This window comes from Poecilia mexicana, unplaced genomic scaffold (genome assembly GCF_051168715.1).
Source record: "Poecilia mexicana isolate PSO_F unplaced genomic scaffold, ASM5116871v1 scaffold_13, whole genome shotgun sequence".
Lineage (NCBI taxonomy): Eukaryota > Metazoa > Chordata > Actinopteri > Cyprinodontiformes > Poeciliidae > Poecilia > Poecilia mexicana.
The window spans coordinates 10,264,149-10,287,909 of NW_028263382.1; the positions used below are offsets into that span (position 1 = coordinate 10,264,149).

At 38.6% G+C, this 23,761-nt stretch overlaps 3 protein-coding genes across 3 annotated transcripts in view; all 3 read right to left on the reverse strand.

The window, feature by feature from the left end:
- maml2 (mastermind like transcriptional coactivator 2) overlaps positions 1–11,069 on the reverse strand; it is a 51,294-nt gene extending 40,225 nt beyond the window's left edge. The window contains exon 1 of the mRNA XM_014980814.2: positions 9,692–11,069. Coding sequence (XP_014836300.2) covers positions 9,692–10,120 — 429 coding nt within the window. The 5' untranslated portion in view covers positions 10,121–11,069. The remainder of the gene's footprint in view (positions 1–9,691) is intronic.
- A 3,451-nt stretch (positions 11,070–14,520) lies between these two features.
- LOC106913563 (nuclear factor 7, ovary-like) lies at positions 14,521–17,043 on the reverse strand. Its single transcript, XM_014980155.2, has 2 exons — positions 16,879–17,043; positions 14,521–16,807 (listed from the first exon to the last, which is right to left on the reverse strand). The coding sequence occupies exon 2, from the start codon at positions 16,788–16,790 to the stop codon at positions 15,414–15,416; it is 1,377 nt and encodes a 458-aa protein (XP_014835641.2). The 5' UTR covers positions 16,791–16,807; positions 16,879–17,043; the 3' UTR covers positions 14,521–15,413.
- Positions 17,044–19,418: 2,375 nt separating this feature from the next.
- Positions 19,419–23,761, reverse strand: part of gab2 (GRB2-associated binding protein 2) — a 46,732-nt gene continuing 42,389 nt past the window's right edge. The window contains exon 10 of the mRNA XM_014980840.2: positions 19,419–22,883. Coding sequence (XP_014836326.1) covers positions 22,740–22,883 — 144 coding nt within the window. The 3' untranslated portion in view covers positions 19,419–22,739. The remainder of the gene's footprint in view (positions 22,884–23,761) is intronic.

Here is a 23,761-nt window from a genome sequence, read left to right on the forward strand (position 1 = left end):
ATATCCTCACTGCCCCACCGGGTGTCTGGAAACTTCTGTCTGGATGGTTTTCTTTGTTTTCCTGTGGTTTCTTTACCTGTTTTTTCTTTTATTATGATTTTTATTTTGGGGTGGGGAGAGGCTGGAACTTCTTAACAAAATCTAAATTGGTCGAGAAAAAAAATGATAAAAGTGGACTCATTTCAGGAAGAGAAGGGAATGCAAATCTTGCCAGGTACAGAGATGTCCCAGATTCACAGAGGATGATTTCCAACAAGAAGCTGCTGCATAATGCTCCATTTGAAGCCTTTGAAAAAAAAAAGAAAAAAAAAAAGAAGCTGACAATAAATATTTTACTTTTTTAAGTAACAACTACATAAGTTTTTTGTTTTGTATTGAAGTTGATATGTTATATTTTGGGGCAATTTTTTTTTTGGAATCCCCATTTTTTGTTTTCACAAATACATTAAACTTCCAGAAGTCACAACGTGTTTCAGTGAGCCTGTAGTGAATGCAGGTCCAGCTCACGCTCTGCAGTTTTTATTCTTGTCTAATTAGGTAGTAATGATGCCAAAAAACACATCTAAACATAGTAATTTGACTTTTTTTAATTTCACAAATAGAAAAAAGGTTTTTTGAACCTCAATCATTTTTTGAAGGATCTCTGCTCTTCATATCTGCTTAGTTTGGTTCCCTTAGGAAGTTGCAAATTAGTTGCTAACTTTAGCACCTGGCTAACTGTTACAGTCAATGTATTCTCACAGCGCTTAAAATGTTATCGCATGCATAATCCAACAGTGGTGAAAGCTTCTACAGAACCGATGCTGTCAACCAGCCCGACGAGCAACTAATTAGTTTATTCATACAGCGCCAATTCACAACACATCTACAAGAATAAACAATCAATTTGATCCTAGTTATCAAACAATATATTTTTAATCCATATTAGTAAAGAAAAAAGTTTTCTTTACAAGGAAATCCAGCTGACTGCATTGAATCATCGACTTACAGCATTCACTCCTGGACAAGTAACAACAGTGGAGAAATGTTTGCATTGCATAATCGACTTCCCAATAATCAGTCACACCAAGTGACGCATGTAGCGACAGTGGAAAGGAAAACCTCTTTAACAGGTGGAAACCTTCAGGAGAATTGGACTCGGTATGAATGACTACCTACCACAAATGACACAAATGATATCGTATCTTATGTTTTTACTCTTCATATGAATCTCAAATTGTGTTTTATAGAATCTTTGTTCGATATAGCCATTTAGCTAGCTCTAATACTAGCTTTAGCATCCCTAGCTGCTAATGATGATCTATGAAGACTTTCTCTGAGTTTTGTGCTCTACTTCCTGCAACTTATTAGATTTACTTGCCAACAAGAACTTTGTTCATGCAACCTCAATTAAAAGAACTAATTTCTCATTTCTTGCCTTAACTCAGTGCCTGGGTTTCCCTAGACAGAAAACTGTTTAAACAATCTGAATAATAAAATGAACTTGACTGTTCAACTGAAAGTTTACGAAAATTTTACACGAATTTGTCCAGAAAAATAACTTTAGGTGAAGCTAAGTATGCTAAACCTTTTCAAAGTTAGCAAAAGCGCTAAGCAGAAAATTAGCTCCGCTATTAGCTAAACACTGGACAAATTTAGGCATTTCAAGTTGCTCCTTACCATATATTGCACTTGTCTTGCTGCATTGAGACAGAACAGGTTATCAGATTTCAATCATGAATGATTTCATCTGAAGAGTTAACACTTTTCACAAGACGAGTTCAAACAGGATCGCTAAGAGCTGAGAATTGAAGAATTGGCTGCCAACAAGCACATATTTTATGACTAAAATCTGATTTGGCTTTCCCTTAATATTTGGGTTTACCAGAAGAAACCAGATGCTGACATCAACTCCACAGCTATTTGCCTGCAGGCTTCAGTTTAACAAAAAGAAAAAGCTCTGACCTAGCATTTCAAGATCTTGTGACATGAGATCTCATTCCATCCTCAGTTGTAATAGTCACGACACCGCAAGTTTAGAGCAGTTTATTAATAAACCACTCTAAACTCTCACCTGTCATTGCTTGGATATTCAGTAAGCTGTTAGCTGTGGCAAAACCAGAAAAATGTACAAAATGCTTTGAGAGGAAATACCACTGTTAGCACTTAAGGAAATTGATTGTGATAAAACACAGTCTTTTTTCTTCGGGGAAAAAGAAATAAATAAAATTGTGCAATCAGCAAGATTCCGTTTATAATCCCAACTGTAGTCTGGCGGGCTGACTGACATGTACGCCACTTGTACACATTCTAACCTATTTTTATTTGCACAAAAAACTGATTGCAAGGAACAACTAGAAGCACAGTACTGTTTTTGATTAATCGTTCTGAAAGCTTTTGCTGCATTTTCTCTTGAACCCCATAAGAACAACCCACAGGTGCACAATACATTTTATTTTTTGGGGCTTGATAAAACTAAAGATATATGCCTTGACAGAATAGGCAAAAAGAGCTATAAAAAATCCCAGTTTTATATCTTTCATCTTTCGTGAAACATTGTTCTCTCTGAAGTAGGAAAAGGAAAATATGTTGGACCAATACCCAAGTTTTTATCCAACCTTCCAGACATCATCACACTGGAGCTAAGCTGCTGAATATATCTACTAAACCTCTGATCACACTGGATAACAGCAGACAACAATTTGTTTTGGCTAAAAAAAACCAATGAGTTCATAACATATTTAGTAAATGAAGTCATAAAGTTAAAGGGATTGGAAAAACTAAAGCTTCGGTGAGAAATGTCAGTCACTGGTGAATTTGATTGGTGCTTCTTTAAAAATCTTATTTCTTCTTTGGCTACCAGAAGAGAAACTTGTTAAATCTTGTAAAGCTGCCTCCCCGGAGAGCACTGTAATCTTGATTAAAAAAATATGTGATGTGAAGTTGTTTACAGCACATTTATGCCAATGTTTTCATAAAACTATAATAACTGATGAGAGAGATATTCATTTCACATTCGATTTAGCCAAAAGACATGTGCAACTCACTATTAAGGAAGAGGAAAAACTATCAGAGGCCCAAACAAATGAAGTAATTTAATGGAAACTTGGAAGAGACTGCGATAGCTTTCTTTGAGACATTAACACAGCACACTAACATCCCTGTTCCCTGAAGACAAGCTGTGCTCACTTAAAACTATTTGGTGATGAAAATGTATGAGCTGACCTCTGCTTGACTGTGGAATGTCCTGCGAGAAATGTTACAAACACTTAGGTTTTAAAGAATAATAATAATGATGATGATAAATCTGTGATGTCTCTATGATCAAAATGTCTCCATAATCCCTGATTCCAATCAGCAGACTTAAATTCACAAATAAATAGTTTGTGTTTCTGGAAATAAGTGAAGGTCTGAGATTGATTTGGGATGACTTGAGCAAATAAAACTATGCTGTAATGAGCAATATTCCCTGATGTGTCTAAACTTTCTGTTTAGTGAAATCTGTGAAGAATATGGGTCAAAGACAATGAATGAACAAGAATTTAAAACACGCAAGATAAATTATAGACACCCGTCCTGCTTTTTCCATGTTTGGTGTATCTAAGTTAGATTTTGTTTAATAGACCAAAACAATGTAGTGGGAAATAGTTTAGAGGAAGTCTTTTTTTTTTTTTCAAATAAAAATCACATGACATGACATTTCACCCCAATTATGCTGAAACCCCAAATAAAACCCTGTGCAAAAAGTTTCCTTCATAGGTCACCATAGGTAGCCAGCTTAGATTGTACACAGCATCTCAAGCTGCTTCTCAACAATTCAATTATAAGTGCCAGAAAGCCTTTGTTGAAATTAAGCTAAGAAGCCTTGTTTAAAGTTTGCCAAAAACCAGGAAGGGAACAAGGGAAACATGTGGAAGAAGATGCTCTGACCAAAACAAAACTAGAGAACAAAAACACAAAGTATTGACTCATTTCTACTTTGATGTTTTGCATCGTACTTTACAACCAAGTGTCACTTTGTTTTTGAAAGTCTCATAGGAGTAAAACTGTGGCAAAAATTTTATATTGAAACTCATTTTAAATGGGTAGTAAGCCTAAATAAAAGAAAAATGAAGAATTCAGTAAAGTAGGCAAATATTTACAAATGGAACAAAATCTGATTTACAGTTTGCTCATGCGATATAAAAACACCAGCAGCATTCCACATCAGCTTCCAAGCAGTGACTTCTAAGAGAAAAAAAAAAATCCTGCAGCTTACCCCAGACCAGAACTGGGTGGAGCTCCCATGAACCTGGGTTAATTGTTTCACATCACAACCAGCACCTCTGATTCAGACCTGGCATGCCAGGAAATACTCACAGCACGCAGACCCCGCCCCACAAACTCTCCATGCTCCACAGAAACCACAAGAGAGTGCAGTGATTTTCTTTTTCTCCACGCTATTTGACTAAGCTGTCAATCCGGTGGTCAGCTAGAAGTTGTATTTACGTCAGTGGTAATAAACTCTGAGGTCTCTCTGCGAGCGTCGAGATTACTGCTGCCACAGCGTTGACCTTCTGGTTGGAAATATCTGATCTGCCAAAAGAAGCAAACGACTCCAGTTGCCTATTTTCAACAATTTGTAAGATTAGAAACAAAGACTTGCCTTTTTTCTTCTTCTTTGAGGCGTGACAAATAGCAGCAGAATAAAAACACAACTTTATGTTATTTTAAGCTAAAAGACAATAAAACTTCTAGTCCGTTCAGTTCTGTGACCATCATTTCCAGATCTTTCACTGAGTAATAACAAAATCCTCCCAGTGCACGCAGGACTGTTAATCGCAGGCATCCCTCGTCTACTGCTTTTTCAAGGCCTGTTTGACTTTAAGTAAACATGTGCAGGAAATGTATTCAGTGGCTCTAAACATTTATATGAGGGCCTTGTGGTTCAAACAGTTTCATGGTCAGCAAATATTTCAAGAAGGTGCTTAGAGTGCCATTTGTTAAGCACACTATAATAGGTTATGACAATGCATTGCACGCTAGCGCGGCTGTATCATTGAGCTCTTAGTTTCCATACCCACTATCGCTCTCGCTGACAGACGGTGTAAGATAATGCTGGATCCCCATCTGATGAAAACAAATGTCTGTAAGATGTAATACAGGGGCTGGCGTTTCGTAAGCTCTACTGAGTGACCTATTTCTGTGTTCGGCGCATCCACCGATACAGGTATGAGTGGAAAGAATGAGAAACCAGTGCTAGAACAAAAAAAGAAAGAAAAAAAAAACAGCAATCTAAAATATGACCTATCCCAAAGCGTTCAGTGAGTTCATGCAGGCATTAAGGGAAATCGTTTTTTTTTTCCCCTAAGCCAATAAGTAAGCTCTCATCTCTTCTTTCCAATATGTCTAAAATTACCTACAAGACATATCTTCTGTTAATCTGGCCTCATTGCTGTTAAGTGCTGCTTACTATGCACAATAAACTAGCCATAATCTATTGTTTCGTTTGCCCCTCACTTGGTCTTCTGTTCCGTTGCAAATTACAATGTGAACAATCAATAACATCCACAGATGTGCCCTTTATTGATGCCTTTGTTCACAACTGAGAAGCGTGTACTATAATAACCTACATCATTAAAGCCCAACACAGCAAGCTCAAGATTAGCTCTGCTAATGGTGGGGAAGACTGTTTGTCCACCATCGTTAGCAGCCATGCTAACTTAGCATCGTCACCGACATTGTGTGTAGCGCAGTAAAGAGCAAGGGGGAGAGAGGGAGCAGCACGTACACAAGCATGACTGACATCGCTAAGACCCTCCCCTTCACTCTGATTGGTTGTTTCTGACAGAGAGCAGTTTATTTCTGCAGATGGCAGTTGGACTGCAGTGAGGAGCGAGAGGAGCTCCTCACTGCCTCATATTTTAACAAATATGTAAACAAATCATTTTTATAAAAGTTACCTATTGTCACACTAAATATGCAAAAAGCTATTTTCAATTTACACAGAAGTAATTAGAAAAAAGACACAAACGTTAAACTACACAGTTTCCTTTCCTAAAGTAAACCCACAATGGAAATCGGTTTACATTTTGTCACTTTACCAGCACAGCTTCAACATCAGTCCCATTCTCTGATGAAACAAGTAAAAGCTCCACCCAGGATGCTTCTACCATGAACATGTAGTTATGTTTGAAACATCTTTAGCTTTTGCACATTGGTCACATGTGTAAATGTGCGAAGACGTCCTGATTACATCTTCTCCCATATCTTTTCTATGTTTTCTACATGGCTTTTGACAGTCTCCAAATGGGATTCCTTTTTGCTCTTTTTTCCCCAACAATGGCTTCCTATTTGCCACTCCTCCATAAAGACCAGCGCCCATATTCTCAAAGATTCTCAGAATCCTCTCAGAGAGAGCTTAAGTATTCCTGCCAAAGAATCCCAATTTAACAGTGATTCAGTCAGGTGCCAGGAGCAACTTTGCGTGAAGACTTGACAGAAACTCAGTGAGGAGGTCTGGTTGGCCATGTTGAGTTGGACTGATTGATACATGAAAGTAAGACATAAAAAAACAAATACCTAAAGCAGAAAACTGAAAGAAATGCACCATTCATACAGCCTAGATTGGATTCAGAAAAGTGTTATGATTATTGAACTATGCAAAATTAAAATAATTGTTACATGGCATCAACATGTTTGATCATGCCTTGTTTACACCATCATAAATAATGAGTTTGTGAACAACCTTCATCTTCCCAAGGTCAAATTCTCATAATAGAACTGGAGAAATTCTAAGATTTTTCCTAAAAAAACATCACCAGAAGCTCAGATTCTTTGAGAATACAGGAACAAATTTGTAGAAAATGACTAAGTTCCATCAGAAATTCTCTTGCCTGAGCAGTGGACATCTGCAGCTCCTCCTGAGTTACCACAGCCCGTTCAGTTTAGCTCTTTATGTTGTCCAACCTGTCAGTTTAGCTGGACTGTCATGTTTTAGTAAAGTTGCACTTGTACCAGATTCAGTCCATTTTGAATTTAACTGTGGCCCATGTTATGTTCTTGGGATACTGTTTAAGAATCAAATGCTGCTTACCTAATCTTACATGACATATATTTCCCAACAAGTCACTGGGAAATATATGTTTTCAAAATTAATTTAAAGAAAATAATTTTCCTTCCAGTTTACAGTTATACCATACTGTGTATTGATCTAATATACAATCTCAATAAAACACTCAGTTGCAAAATGACGTAATGCGTAAAAGAGCAACGGAGATGAATGCTTTTGCAAAGCGTTGTAGTTCTCACCCTCAGAATTTACTTATTTTTGATCCATTTAAGCATTAACTGGCTCCATCAGTGATGGATAGAGGCAGAGCACTTAATGTGAGATTTCTGCTACGACTGCTGTTCTGCTTCACCAAATCATCACAAGCTGAGAAAAAAAAAAAAGAAAAAAAGAAAAAAAATTAACCTCAGGCTTTATATGAACATGTACGCCAGGACTTCATTTCCTCTGCACATCTTGCTGCACTCATCAGTTTTATATAGAACACACTAGTCCCAAGTCAACATCAGTAAAAATGAAACGGTGCATGATAATGATGTTCCCTGACCTCTTTTAGACCGTCAGTATAATCCATGATGCTGCCGTCTTACCTCCCGTCATGTCTCGCAGCTGAATTTAACTTAGCAACTCGCAAAGCACACATGTAAAATCCAATCATAAATATAAAGTCTCAAGTCAATGCAGCTGTGGGATACGTAGGAGATAACATGTCTTGCTTCATTCCACAGATAAAAAATAATAAAGAAAACTACAGAACCTTCCTAAGTGCGTTTTTATGGGTTTTACTGGAAAAAAATGTTTCATTGCTTGTTTTTTCTCTCCGGCATCTCGAGCCAGTTCGGAAAGAGAACATCTGCAAACTCTCACCCCTTCGACTCTATATTGAAATGTTGCTTGAGAAATAATTCATAGTCTCATTGCTGAACTCCCAAATGCCCAATGAAAGAAAACAACACAATAAATCTCACATTTCACCGACTGCTCTCTCAACAGTTTCTGTACAGCATGGTTAGTCCAACCAAAGTCCGAGAACACAGAAATTTGGTCTAATTATTGTATATTCTTTAACTTTATCATTATGGAAAAATATACATCATGCAGTAGACATAATTCAGGCAATGGCCATTTGAATTGATCATTTGAAAACTGCTGCCTTATTGAGAAAGAGAAACTGAACTTCCTGCACCACAAAACTGGATAAATTCTGTATTATCTAGGTTACGTGCAACACACACCTGCATCCCACAGTTCGAATCAAAAGTGCACGAAAATGTCGACACTCTGGAGGAAACTCTAAACCTCTCCACGGCCCAATAACCCCAAAACTATTTCATACATTGTAGGTTATGCTGCATTATGTTTTGGTCTTATAGTAGGTTTTGGTCTTATGGGTGAAATGGAGCTAAAACTCCTTCAACTAAGAATGCCTAAACGTTTATATTGTCCTTTTAGATGCATATGTTTTTTATTGGAATATATTTAAACAGACTTAAAAGCAGGTGAGTTACTTTATTGTCCCACAGGTGAAATTCGAGGAGTACTTCATAAACATTAAGCTTTTCTTGTGAGCTCTGATAGCCTACTGGAGCCCTGAATCATAGCCAATGTCTTGAACCAGCTCCGTTTAGGGCTGCAACTAATGATTATTTTAGTACTCAATTATTTGATTGATTACTTTGATGATTAATCAATTAATCAGATTAAAAAAAGCATGGCACATTCTGCAGAGTTCTTATTTACCACTTTAGTTTTTTATACTATATTAGAAATACTTAAAAAGAAAGCAAATAAACATCTATAAACAATTACTTTTTAGATAAAAAATAAACTAATTATTGTGTAAAATTAAATTCCTTTAGGGAATGTTTGATCACTTGCAATGTCAGTCCTTCCTCCTTCACTTAACATCACTATATGTAGGGTTGATCTGTTGACTATTTTTTGCATCAACCGATATAAAAATGTGATTAATAGGATACTTCTTTTACAGAATGTGAGCCAGGTGATGTTAAAATTGAGCAGTTCTGGATAGAACATATTCACAGAAAAACTTTTTTTATATCTTAAATGTAAAATGTATATACTTTTGTGCATTTTTTTATTAATTATTGCTTTGAGTGTGTTGCTCTTTCAGCAAACAGTATTTTTGTGGGTCTGTATACTCTAGTTAACAATTAACCGTTTACTAAATTAGTTGACGATTAGTTGATTCGTCACAATAACTCTGATTAATCGTTGCAGCCCTCGCTCAGTTAGCAGCTCCCCATCTGGTCACCCCAAACAAAACTACCAACTGAAGGTAAGTTGAGTGGGAATTTATAATATGGGAAATATGACTCATTACCCTGGGAGGCACAGTCTTGGGGGTAGCGGTGCATTTTTTTTCAAATTTATCGTCCCCCCCTCTTTTCAAGTTTTCTGAACTAATCGACACTGCACAGAATTTCTTTTAAACAATTTCATATTTATGGAATATTTTTTTTAAATCACCATATTTTGGTGACTTTAAACCTCATTTTTATATTTTGGTGACTTTAAACCTCATTTTTAACTTAATGGAAGCCTTAAGATTGTTGGGGCCCAGAGGAAGGGGCTGGCTCAGGGCCCATTCAAACACTGGGTGAGTTAATCAGAACGATATTTATGATGATCCCAACTTACCGCTATGCGGGTGGAAATCTTCTGCTCGCCCTCTGATCCCTTCTGCTCTCCGTTGGCCCTGCTGTAGTCTGGAGGTTGCTGGTTCGAACCCCGGCTCCCTTTGCTCTTTCGGTTCCCGGGCCCCTGTTGGACGATGTTAAGCAGGTGCAGCGTGTTTTCGTGCTCCCGGTCGGAGCTCTCGGCCTGACCCCTCTGGTAGCGGTTCTCGCAGGTGGAGTGGTGCCTCCTGAACTGCTCAATGCGGGCGCGCAGACGCTCCACGATGGCGTTGTGCAGCTGGGGGTCCGCGGAGCCTCCTCTGGAGGTGGCCACCATCGGTCCGTTGCCGACCACCCCGCCGGGCATGGCTCCTAACCCGACGCCCAGCATGGGCACGAAGGTCCCTGCAGCAGCACCAGCAGCAGACTGAGCGGGAGTCGCCTCTCCCATGCCCGCTGGTCCCTCACAAGTTTAGAAAAGCTGAGGTCCTCTCAGCCAGAGCAAGAAAACAATGTGTAAGGGATTTAACTAGAATTCCATGTGGAAAAACTGAAATGCTGGCCTATTTATTTTGGATATTAGTTTAAATTGACAGTTCCCATATGAAAACACCAAACATTTAGGTAAGAAAATGTCCAAACTACTGTCCTCGTGTGCCTAAAAAAAAGAGGAAAAAGTCCCAAAGTTACAGCATCCTACTCTTTCGGGGTAAAATGTTTTCCAAACATGAGGAGTCGTGGGGGTCACAACTGGAATGAATCTTCTCTTCCTTAACGACGCGACCTCTGCTCAGAGACAAACAGGCTGCATTCAACGCGAATCCCTCCGATGATTCAAAACCATGGCACGCACAACTTCACTCCCACCGTCCGTGCTACATTTTCAGCCCGTGTGTGTGTGTGTGTGTGTGTGTGTGTGTGTGTGTGTGTGTGTGTGTGTGTGTGTGTGTGTGTGTGTGTGTGTGTGTGTGTGTGTGTGTTACACCCGTTGCATAGCCGAAAGAGTGCGACCGTCAGAGGAGCCGAGAATATGGGAGTGAGCGGTTGGTTCCCAGAGCGAGAGAAGCAAGCACATAAAGACACCAAATCCACAAAACTTCAAGACTCACGGCATTGTTGTTTGGAAATTAGTCCTTTCTCTCTTTGTTTGTCCATCTCCATCCAGAGAGGAATTTGATCGCAAAGCAAGAGGGGGAGGAAACACAGGAGGTCGAAACGCGCGGAGCCGCTAGAGTAACCGATTGAGATTCGTCTCTATAGTCCATTGACAATCATTTGTCCGTGTGGTAGACCGAGGCAATACCAGAGCTACTATACACAGACCCTCATTGTATGAACATTCCTCTTCTGACATGGTGCACTCTTACGGATGAAGCCGGGTGTGAATGCACTCTAGTGGAGGATTGGAGAATTATCCGTCAAGGAAAGCGCCATGGCAGAGGGGAATTAATCTCATTCATGTTCCTCAAACATAACTAATTCAGTAGCTGATGAAAAAGTTCAGCTCCATGAGAAATCGTCTTGGGTTTCTGCTGTTAACTAGATGGTGTTTTTTCTTTCTTTCTTTCTGATAGTTCCAAACAAAGCAGAGAATAATCATTAAGTAGACACAAAAGGATACAAATAAAATCTAAAAAAGTGTGGCATGCTTATGTATTCAGCCCTCTCTATTCTTATATCATTAAATAAAAGTTAGTGCAATCAACTTTCTTCAGCAGACAAAAAAAGCTAAAAGAGTCCATCTCTGTGTTTTGATTTCTGCTGTGAAAACTACATTCTAGCAACATTTTATACCAAAGAGGAATCAGCAAGAAAAAAAAAAACTAAAAAAAGAAGTTATTTAATTTTTATGTGGAATGTAACTCAAACTTATTCATGAAAAATCAATTGATTTACATGTTTTATTGGATATACTTTTAAATATATCCAAAAAACTCAAAAGAAAATGCAATTTCAGAAGCTGAAATATATAGACGTAGAGCTACTTGACAAGCAATTGGCTGGCGTTCGCAAGGCAAAAATCCCAGAGCATCATTCATTTTATTTGGTGTGTTTGGTTGTAACACCAAAAGCAGATATTAGGAAGACTGTGGATATCAGTTTCTGGTATTTGGTGTTTGAACTATTAAAATACTCAAGTTATATGAGTATTTGTCTCTTACCAGTAGTTTTGTTTTGTTTCAGTTGTAGTCCCTAACCCCTGTGAATCCTGGGTAAATGATGAATTAACTGGGAATTAACCTCCAAAAGCAAAACATGTATCAGTCTGTAAAGGCTACAAAGGGTCAAAGGCATCCTTAAGGTTTTGGGAGTTCAGTGAACCACAACCAGAGCCATCAACCACAAATTAAGAAAATTTGAGTTAGTGCTTAACTTTCCCATGAGTGAAGAGGCAAGTCGTTTTTCAAAGAATTGTAATTGAGCGCATTTTGTAGGGATCTTAGTGAACATTGGTGGATATAAACATCATCATGAATGCCAAGGAACATCAGAAGACAGTTCTGAATTAAAGTTGCGGAGAAATATAAGGCAGGTTTATGATGAAAAGCTATACCACGGTCTTAGCATTTCACAACATGTTCATGTTGCTACACTTGTTAGCGTTGTGGTTTCAGGATATCCAACTGCTGGTAAACCAGATAAACTCACTTTACAAGTGCACCATAAATGTTTCCATCATGGTCTTATGTTAAAAGCAGGGTGCATATGGAGTCTTAAGGAATTGGATCAGGAGGTTTTCACCAAGAGAGAACAAATGGGCAGATTTCTTATAGAGCTGAGCTGTGTAGATTGATTATCAGTCAGGTCTGGTTTATCTGTCTCTCTTACCAGTAGTTTTGTTTTTTTTACACTGAAAATAGGTCTCAGAAATACTTTTTTCTTGACAGAAAAAAGCCACTTCCATAATCACTCGGTATAACTGTCGACACATTTTTGAAGTGAGTTATCTCAGGGGAATAGTACAGCAGACACAGGGAACAATCAGCAGTGCCTGTGCATACAGGCTAGTAAAATGTATAACATAGATATTGCTCAGCTGAGAAAACAGTGAAGAATTATTGAATAGAAAATCGAGAAATAAAGATTTTCTGAATTAACATAGCAACCTTCAAGAGAATTTTGAAATTAGATTTTGAAAGTGTGAATTTAAGTAGCTTCAATACGTTTCTGTCAGTTTAACACCGTTCTGTGCCTCACCCCCATTTTTCAAAAACGATTTTATTTACTGTCAGCGTTAAAAAGAAGAGGACAAACAAATGTATTAACGGTATGTCACCACAAGGTGTACCATACTTAAGTGGCTCTTTGCGTTCTTTTAAATTTAATTTAAAATATTTTTTGGTTCTCCTGTAAGAGCATAATAGAACTCATATAGCCAATAAATTTTTTTTAATTTATTTTAAACGTTTACCCGTGTGGAAAAAAAAATCATATACCAACACTTGATGCTAAAAGTTTGCAAAGTAAAAGCACTCAAAATAAAAATACTTTTTGGAGAGGCATATAAATTATATTTATTTTTTTAGAGCATTGTTTTTGAAAAAAAAAAAAAAAAAAAAAAAAAGCTTAAAAAGAGAGAGAGAGTTAGAAATTGTTTAACTAGTTCAGGTCAGACAAACTGGTTGATCCACAATGAAAACAACAACAATCTGTTCCTGGACGTACTTATGAAAAATGCTCCAAATTGACAGACTTAGATAAATTTGTTAGTACTCCTGGTAAAAATTTGCATACAGCCTAAAACTAGAATTTTTTTAGGATGATACAACACAGAAAAATGTAAGAAAATTCACCATTTAATTTATGGTCGTCCACAGTCATCCTAATCTCTGCTCTTGGGGTCATGGCAGTACCCTATTCTTCAATGAATAGGATACTTTTCGCATCAAAAGGAGTCATTTGAGGTTGTTCAATCCATTTGATGGGGATGGCTCTTGGGCATTGGGGGTTTTATCAGGCACATCCCACTGAGAAGTGATTCTGAGGCAGATCCAGAACAGACTGGACGGACTATTTATCCCTTTTGGTTATGTCGATCGCCTCAACACCGATTAAATCCTTTATGACAAGTATTTTTTTAATCGAAATAATATGGATCATATCCTAAATATACCCGTATTTTCTCTTGGTAACTCCTCTGTTCCAACCTATTTAGGGAATTAGGGTACTCGCTGTGATGCATTTTCTCTGTTTTGAACAGGAGAAATCCACTTCCAGACCACCATCTGAATTTCGCACGTCATCCGGGTCACAAAAAGCAATCACTAAAGGAATATTTCACAGTTTTTAGGGATTTTGGCACTTTTCATCTATATTTATGAACTTATTTTTAACTTTTATTGTAAAATAAGACATGAAATCTATTTATACTTTTTAATCTTGTTGTAGAAGAAGATATTAAATCAACATCTATTCATATTTACTTGTGTTTTTAACACTGGGTTATAAGTGTCTTTATTCTTTTTACACATATGAACCAGCCTCACATTCAAACCTCTGCTTTACTCTGAATTCAGAAACAACACTTGCCTCAGACACAAACACTCTTGCTTTAGCGCAGTGTTCTCAGTTCCAGTCCTCAGGCCCCCCTGCTCTGCGTGTTTTAGATGTGCCTCTAATTGAAAAGTACTGCTTTAGCGTGTTCAGTCTGCAGAATTACACAGTGTCAACTGCAACAGGTTTCTGCTCTCCTGATTTATCGGGTCGACCCTCTGAGTTGCATCTTCAGTGATCAGTACTCCAAATCCATAAATCCTTCACAAAAAACAGGCGGAAACACCAAATTCTTAAGATCAGTAAATCTTCCCTACATCTGCATGCGAAGGATTAAACCAGCACAAAAAGAGTCAGTGAGGTAAAATTTGTCAGATTTATTGAATACAAAGATATATCTGAGATCTCAGAACATCTGATGGCAAAACCCAAAGTGATCAGAGACCTTTCCCCCAACAACAGTTTTTATCCAGAGAACAAATACAATAACTAATTACCAATTACAATAACAATAACTTTTCCCCTAGAATCTGTTCAGCTCTTCCCTCTTTAGGTGGAATGTCTGTTTTCCTGAGCTGAAGCACAAAATAAACTTTTAGGAACTAACCTTCACCTGTCCTCACACTGTTCTTCAGCAAATAGTTATCACAAAACACCTGAATATATTAACTGCTTAAAAGGTTAAATATCAAAATTAAAACATGAATTTGCCCACATGAAAATCATTAATTACATTATAAAAAATAACAGCAATGATTTTTATTTATGTTCTTTTTTTCCAGTCATATTTTCACCATGTTATTCATACATTTATAAATGTCAGTGTTCCAAACTAAATATTTAATTCAAAGGTTAGCTTGGACAATAAATATTTACTTTTAAAATGAAATATTTAGTTTGTAAACTAAACACATTGCTGAGATCATTTTTGCTCACATATTCTATAAAATCCACATTTTTAATACATCAGTTCCTGAAAAATGGAAATAATAACAAAGAGATGAAGAAAAAAACAAGACGTCTCACTTTGAGTCATTTTAAAATCAGATCTGAACTCAGACGAAAGAGTCAGATGTGAAAGATTAATGCTGCCCTGCTGCTTCCAGCAGCCTGGTGATGAATCTGAAGCTAAACACAGATGAAGAAGTCTCCAGATGATAAGATTGTCTCCGGTTTCCTCTTTAAAACTCACAGTTTCAATCTGATCAATAAGTTTTTATTTGGACTTTGTAATCTTCATGCTAAGATCATCAGAGCTGCTGCTTGATCACTGAGATCTTCATCGGTAGGATCTTTAATGTTTTATTAATTTCAAAATATGGAACCATCTTTTTAGTGAAGGTGTGTGTGAAGGTGTGTATGTGTGTGTTGGTATCCAGATCAGAGAAGGACAGCTTTCCTCTGTCCCAGTCCAGATTCACTCTGATCCTCTGGAGATTCTTCTGGACTGAGAGAACTTTGGAAGGAGCTGATGGAGAACGTGCAAAATATTTACCTGAAGAGAAATCTATAACCAACAGTCCAGACAGTATGAATCCCTTCCTCTGAACAGACTCTTCTAACACACCAAGTCTCCAGAATAAACTGTCTCCAGCATCAACATCCCAGCTGTGGTTCCCTGAGTTAAAACCCTCAGAACTCAGAACAGACCAAGGTCCATCAATCCTCTCTGGATTATCAGGAAGCTGTTGTTTCTCCCCTCCCCTCCCGTTGGTCAGATCTTCAGACAGATGGAGTTTTGGACCCGCCGTGTTTGGGTCCAGAACCAGAAGAGTGTAGGTCACCATGTTCTCCATGTTGCTCCAGATGTTGAAGGCCAGGTTGCCCAGATGTTTGGCCTGGTCTATCAGAGCTCCTGAGGGCAGCTGTGGATCCTCCAGCAGGGGGCAGCGCTGGACTCTTTCCACTGCAGCCTTGTAGTTGTGCAGGAATGAGACGTCTGCAGCTCTCAGCTCCTCCTCTGTGGCTCTGACTGTGTCTGAAAGAGCTGCTATCTCTCTGCTCAGAGCCTCCATCTTCTCCTTCATCATCCCTCTCTTCTGCTTCGCTTCCTCCCTCAGTGCAGCCAGCCTGGCCTCCTCTTCCTCTGCTAGAAACTGATGAAGCTGTTTAAACTGCTCCATAATCTGCCTCTCTGTGTGTCTGGCCTGGACCTCCAGGTGTTCTGCTGTCTGATCAAACACCTCCTGAACTTTCTTCCTGAGCTCCAGCTTCTTCTTTAAAGGCTCCAGAGTTTCCTGAAGGCTCTTCTTGTGTTGTTGAGCAGCTTCATTAATGGGTCTGAATCTGTGGTTTTTGTGTAAATCTGAATCTCTGCATGTGTGACACACTGGCTGCTGATGGTTCCGACAGAAGAGTTTGAGTTTCTCAGAGTGCAGACTGCAGAGATCTTCTGAAGCTCTATGCTCTAAGATAGATTCATTCAGGTTTTTCAGAGCCAGATTAGGAAGTGGTTGCTCCATTGAAGATCTCCTTTTACAAACTGGACACTCTCTTCCTGGTTTCTCTCTCCAATTTTTCTGCAGACACTCCTTACAGAAGCTGTGGCTACATGACAGAAGAACTGGATCCTTAACTATTTCCTGACAGACCGGACAGGAGAGATCATCATCTGATCTGGAAGCCATTTTGTCTCAGAGTGAAGCTGAAATCACAGCAGACAGAACGTCAAACCAGGAAATCAGTTTCTCACCTGTGGAAACCTTCTTAACTTACTTTCACTTTGATTTGCTTGTTTCTCCTCCTGTAGCAGTCTGTGTTTCAGTGTATAGTAGTTGGGTTCTCTCTCTGTTCTCCTTGTTCAGTGTTAGTTTGATTTCAGTCAGAGACGAAGGCAGATGTCAAAGGTGATCCTCAGGGTGTTTACTCAATGAGTTTTTTCTCTCTGAACTGCTTCCTGTTTTTTCCCAGGTGTTCCTGTTGGAATCAGTCTTAAGGCAGAGATGTGGTGCCCTCTAGAGGATTTAATCTTAGTCTTCAGTTTTAGAAAAACACTACAGCTTCTTCTGATTCATGAGTTTGTTTCTACTTGAAGTGAAAATATATTTTTCCTCTCATAAAACTCTTTCAGGGTTTCCTTCTGTTTGCTGTTTTTCTGTCAGATTCAGACTCTGGAGTTGAAAATGGTGTTTGGTGTTGAGGAAAATGTTTCCTATTTTCAAAACAATTGGATCAAGAATCGGATTTGATCAATGCCCTGACATTTTTTTTTCAAACTGTAGCTGACAAAAACTGTAAATATTTCAAACTGTAAATATTGACAAAAGAACTTTAAATGTAAACCAAAAATAAAATCAGAAAAGAAGAAAAAAATTAAGAAAATAAAAACAAAAGCTGTTGCAGTAAAAGAAATACCCTCTAATGATTCAGTGTCTCCTCCTCCATCCATGCTGGCAAAGAGAAACACAATCATTGCTCTCTGATTACAAACTGAAGATTTCAACCTGAACAATGCGGGACATCTGGAATCAATTTGTTCAACAGCAAAAGGCTAACGGCTCAAGGCTAACAGCTTATTTGCCTTTAATGCTAAGTCATATTCATAAAAGTTATAAGGGACATTTTAAAAGCTGCAGACATATGACAGCCAAACATCCATCCATTTTCTTTACACCCTTGTCCCTTAATGGGGTCGGGAGGGTTGCTGGTGCCTATCTTTCAGGAAGAGCCCAGCCACCCTGCAGAGGAAACCCATTTCGGCCGCTTGATCTCGTTCTTTCGGTCATGACCCAAAGTTCATGACCAGTGGCGCAACTGCACATTATTCAGGTGGATGCGAAAACATAAATCGGCGCCGCCCCCCTCCCCCAGGGAAGGAACGTCAGGGTAAAGCTCAACCCCCCATTTACCTCGTTATATGTGAGAGGTGAAGGAGCGTGAGGCGCGCTGAACTGTATGGGAAAACATAATCGGCGCGTCGCCCCCTCCAGACGGGGTTTTGGCGCCCCCTCTGGTGCTGCGCCCCTAATCGTTGCATACGCTGCATACCCACTTTTTGCGCCTCTGTTCATGACCATAGATGAGAGTGGGAACGTAGATCGACCAGTAAATCGAGCGCTTCGCTTTTTGACTCTGCTCTCTCTTTACCACGACGGACCGGTATAGCGCCCTCTTCATGGTAGATGGTGCACCAATCTCCCGCTCCTTTCTTCCCTCATTCGTGAACAAGATCCTGAGATAGCTCCTCCACTTGGGGCAGGACATCCCCCCTGATGTCCTGCCCCTGAAGAGCCTGCCGTAATGCGACCTGTATCCGATCTTTTCATGACAGTGTGAACAGTACACGTCGGATACGTATTCGAATCCGATTCAAATGTGACCTAACCTTCAGGTCGCATTCATCCGAATTGAACGTCCTTCATACACGACAAATCCCACTATTCTGTGCCCTGATATGCGCAAGCGGGAAGAAAAACAACCATGACGAACTATATGAGGATTAAGTTGTTAATATGCTGCTCCGGTCGATAACTTCCAATGTGTAAGCTAAGCTCCACCGTTAGCCTCCATGTTTACTTCCGCAAACACTGAGCACTACTTGTTCTTTTTAAAGAATCATGAAGCAGTTTAAAGAACTTTTTTTTTTTTAAACAGACATAATAAAAAATTTTAAAAGTGTTTTTACACCTTAGATCTATATCCTACAAAACCTCTGTGCACACAGATAAAGAAAAGACAGAATAATACTGTATTAAGATATTGTAAAAGTACCTTATTGATGGTAATAATTGTGCATCTGGTGACTGACTTTTTGTCCTTGATTGTTTTTCCTTTTTTTTTTACTCAATGAAATAATGTGCTCAAATTTAAAAATAGACATTTCAAAAAACTTCAGTGAGATTTTGCTTCAAAGTGTAAATTTTAAGAGTTTTTTTTTAAATAACATTACAGCGGTCAATCTTGGATTCAGGAGGAGCAGTGTGGTTTTTGTCCTGGTCATGGACTCGATCAGCTCTTCACCCTCAGCAAGGTGGAAGTTCGCCCATGCATCTCAATTTACCAAATAAATCGAGATTTATCGGGTTTGATTTTTTGTGAAGCTTGATGTCTTTACCAATCATCTGTCTCATACTTTATTGTCACAGGGTAGTGGCTGTTTTAACACGTATGTAAAACCGATCTGCACATTGGAATATGAATGTGGGTGCGCCTCTTTCAACAGTTGCTATTCTTAGAAGAATATTATTTCAGTTCTGTCCAAAAAATGTGAGTTTATTGATAGTATGATGACAGCCAAAAGAATGGTACAACCAGAGTTTAACTCTTTGATTTATTCTACTTCCACAGTTTAAGTCTACCATAATATTGGAATGACAAGGTATACTTGTGTATCCCAAATTAACTGTACCACGTTGCAATCACACTTGCATAACTTCTCAAACTCTTTAAAAAATAAAAAAAGTGAAGATATACATTAATGTTAGTAGAGAATTCTTCCTCACTTGTTTTTCTTTGTTTTTTTTCACAATTATCAACTGCAAAACACACAATAAATTAATAAGTTAACACAAGCAGTCTGCAAATGCTTTACAGTAGTAGCAATAACAGTGGTTTTCTTAAAAAAAAAAAAAAGATCATTATCAGTACAGTACGTCATCGGTCTGACAGTAGATCTGAGCATTGTTTTCAGTCTCGAACTGCCAGGCTGTCACTGAACATAACTCAGCTCAATCTACCACAACATGTACACAGCTCCCCTGCTCACAGCGAGTATCTCCAGATAATAAATTACACCTCCACTTCACTTCAGAGACTGAAAGGTAGACAAGCTCTTCTTCAATCTTTTCTCCCCTCTTTGTAAATCACAGTTCATCTGGGAATGTTATCACCCTTACCAGCCATCCCAAATTTAGGAGAGGTTCTTGAAAAGCCTATTTTGGAATTCAAAACTGAATTAAATACAATCTACAACACATGTTTGCTAAATTTAGCCTCCATTTATATATAACACTTGGTTATGTGAATCAATAATAATAAAAATGATTAAAAAGATTTTGAAAAAAATGTAAAAAGTGTAGAAAAACATAAGCAGTAAATATTAATTGATAACACCATCCAGCACTGCACGGCCATACTTTTCTTAATAAGTGGTTCCAGCCCACAATGAAATACTGGACTTCACTTCAGGTAGAAACTGATCACTCAGTTGTTCTGAATACAATGTGGTCCTGGTCTGAACAAAATAATCAATAATCAAACTCCTCCACAGCAGGAACTACATTCTAAAATAAAATGAAAATATAAGGCAAATTAGAGAAACACAGAAGTATCCGAAATTAACTTCTCAATTTTATACAAATATCATTACTGATGAGTCCCTGTGTTAATGTAGCACACTTTTTTGTACCAGACAAGTGCAACAAATTTCAAACAGTCAACAAGATGCACTTAAATATGTCATTATGTTAATAATTTACATATAATTAATGTTCAGAGATGTAGTGTGGAAAATGTTAGGCTTGATGCCAATGCTGTGAATTATTGACATATACTACCATTCATCTATAAGTTGTGTAATGGAGCACCTCTTGCTTTATTTTTACTTCCACCTACTAAGGTTTCTTGGTCAAGGTTTCACATGCATGGAGCTGCATGTGAAAATACATTAAAGGGAAAATATATTTTATAACCATAAAACCTCTAAATATTGGAAGTATGGCATTTTGTCTTTGTAGCCACTTGGAAACATGAAGTGAGTACCATATATGGATGATGATGTTTCAGGAGAGACTGATGGAGAATTGTACATATGATGCAGACTGTTTTCTTGATTAACAACACATGGATGTGTGGCTGCCTAATGGCAAGCAAGAAAAAAACGACAAAGGGAGCGCTTTTGCTTGAACCACCCAAACTTTAGAGAAGAGGACTTATCATAATTCATGCCATGGCCACGAAAAACAGGCTTGAGCAGGTAGTTAACAGCCAGACCACCAAGGCAACTACAGCTGTTGTTTGTGAGCATAAAGTTCTTCAGGCAATTTAGTGGTTTCTTTACAGTAGCTTTTACTTTTTATGTGTTCTTTGTCAGTGCAAGGCATCTTCTGATTTCCACAGATTGGGCCAAATCAAAAGCAATATTTTACAAACGATCTGTGTGTTTACCTGAAATAACTAGCTTCATTTGTGACTCGAGTTTTCTCTCCGTCTGAGAAAACTGAAGGTGACGGTATTTGATTAGAGCTGCAGTCTGATTCTATATCACATCCAGTTATCTCACTTTGGTGCAGTTGAACCTTCATGACTGATTATGTGGAGAAAAATGAGACTAGCATAACTACTGCATAGCCATATTCTGGTTACACAGATTTTTTTTATTAAATGTGCCAACACATGGTTGGGCACATCAGAGTAACTAGTTCATCAGAACCGCAACAGAAATTGCAATATCAATCTGAATCCAGCATCATAAGTTTTGACTTCTGAAATGCAGTTATTTAAATCTTTCTATAGAGAGCCCATATTCTTTTAAATGTCCTCTACACTGCTCTAGGGCAAAATTTTTCGAATATGTTTCTATATGAATGTTGGCTTTATGAATTCAAATACAAGCTGGATAGTTTGCTGTAGCTCATTTTCTTTGGCATCTCAAATAGAACATTGTCACTTTCTTGGATGGGTTTTGGCTTTTGTTCAATTATGTTTTGTTTCGCTCTTTTGTACAAATTCTTGATTTCAGTCATGGACATGAATAAACCTAAACTAAATTACATGTCTTAACTCACTGAAAAAGCTGCAACAACAATGATATATACCCTTCAAAACCCTACAAGTGTTTTTTTTCCCTTTCATTAGTTCTGTTCATCTGAACACCAATAACTTGATAGCAACACAGAAATAATTGGACTGCCATCCTGAGCCTGACAGCTTCTAAATCTGGTTTGGTTTCTCACCTAATTGAAACTGAGGCAACCGTCATGTGCAGTTATCATTAGCTAATCTTGACACAGGCCTTTTGCATATTTGAATGGCTATATTTCTGTCTCCCCTTTCCTCTTGCCAGACATGCACTGCTAAGCTGAAATGATTGCCTGCAGTGAAAATAATCTCCTCCTTACTGCTACTGCAAGACTCAGCACAAATGACAGATTGAAGTGGGGGGGAGGACGAGAAAGTGTGTTCAAATACGAGAGCTTCTTGGCATTCCTGAGACCTTGTATGCGTACTGTCACAGTATATTAATATAGTTATCGACCAGTTAGCTAGAGCTGCTGCTCAGAGTAAATTACCGTCTGGATGCAACCAATGTCTGCTGAGGTCTGGTGGGACAGGTTTAATCATACAATATATTCGAGCGAACCGGAGTGATGGTTGAATATGATAGTTTTATGCACTCTAACAGTCTGGTTTTAAAGCTTTGGCAGCTTGCTTTTACCTGTATGTCCTGATATCCTGCATGCTAGCAGTGCACTGCAGAAGTAATTATCACAGAGAGAACAGGCATAGGATAATTATGGCTTTTTGCCCCAAAATTTAAGTCTTACACAAGTCCAACTGCTATTTATGGTAGTGATCCAAGCATAATCCTGGAGACTTAACAAGGGATTTCAGTTCTTCGATTTTTGTATGAGTCAGTGTCAGGATTTGACGCCCTTGACAGGCTCAGCTGACTGCCGTACGTCGGTCCACTCCTGCATCGTATTTTGAAGCGCCTGTGTCTTTTCTTTGTCCACTTGGACGTAGTCCACCTTCTCATCAGACGTCACAGAGGATGTGGAGGGCTGCGAAGTAATAAGAAAGTGATAATTAGGAGTCTGTTTGGAGGGGAGACAACACGGCGGTACGAAAATAACAAACGGTGGCGTCATGAATTTAGTCTACAAATACAGGCCCCTGTAATATTATTAGTACTGCTGGAGCTCTTTCTCATTTTACAGTCACAAACCTTAAAGCAGAAATATGTAGCTTTTATAAAAAAAAAATATGCTTTTTACATATTTGTTAATATGACAGGGTTATGATCTGTAAATAAAAATTGAGCTTGCTTTTTTTGGAGAAGGCTTTTGGATGTGTAATCCTGTGGGACGTGCTTCGGGAAGCCCCTTCATACAGCCCCTCTATAACCAATGTCATAGTTTGGTCTGCATTGCCGGCGGTAAGTTGGGCTCATTTCCGGTGAGAGTTGGACTCAGCCAAGGTTGCCCTGTGACACCGACTGGATTCTGCTTATAACACTTAGAACACCGAATGTCCAGGCCCAACCAAGGTGTTGAGGGTATGGCATCTCTGCTTTTTCCAGATTATGTGGTTCTGTTGGCTTCATCAGGTTCTCTGAAGCTGTTCGCAGCAGAGAGTGACTCGAACAGGATGTCTTCAAATCTGCATTCTCTAGGTCGGGGCCAAGGTCCTGCCCCAAGTGGAGGATTTTAAGTATCTTGGGATCTTGCTCACAAATATGTGAAAATTTGAGCAGGAATGAATGTTTTATTTTTAAAGAATTGTTTTGGTACTAGTGGGCTTTATTTGACAGTAGTCCCACAGAGAGAAGGAGGGGACAGACATGAGGCAGAGCAACAGAGATGGGAGTGAAACTCAGGACGTAACACGGCACATCACTATTGAAACCCGGTGGTGGCAGCATAATTTGTTAGATTTATTT

What these genes read in the sequence shown, in the direction of transcription:
- LOC106913563 (XM_014980155.2), bottom strand. Translation starts at nt 16,790, where the DNA reads ATGGCTTCCAGATCAGATGATGATCTCTCCTGTCCGGTCTGTCAGGAA.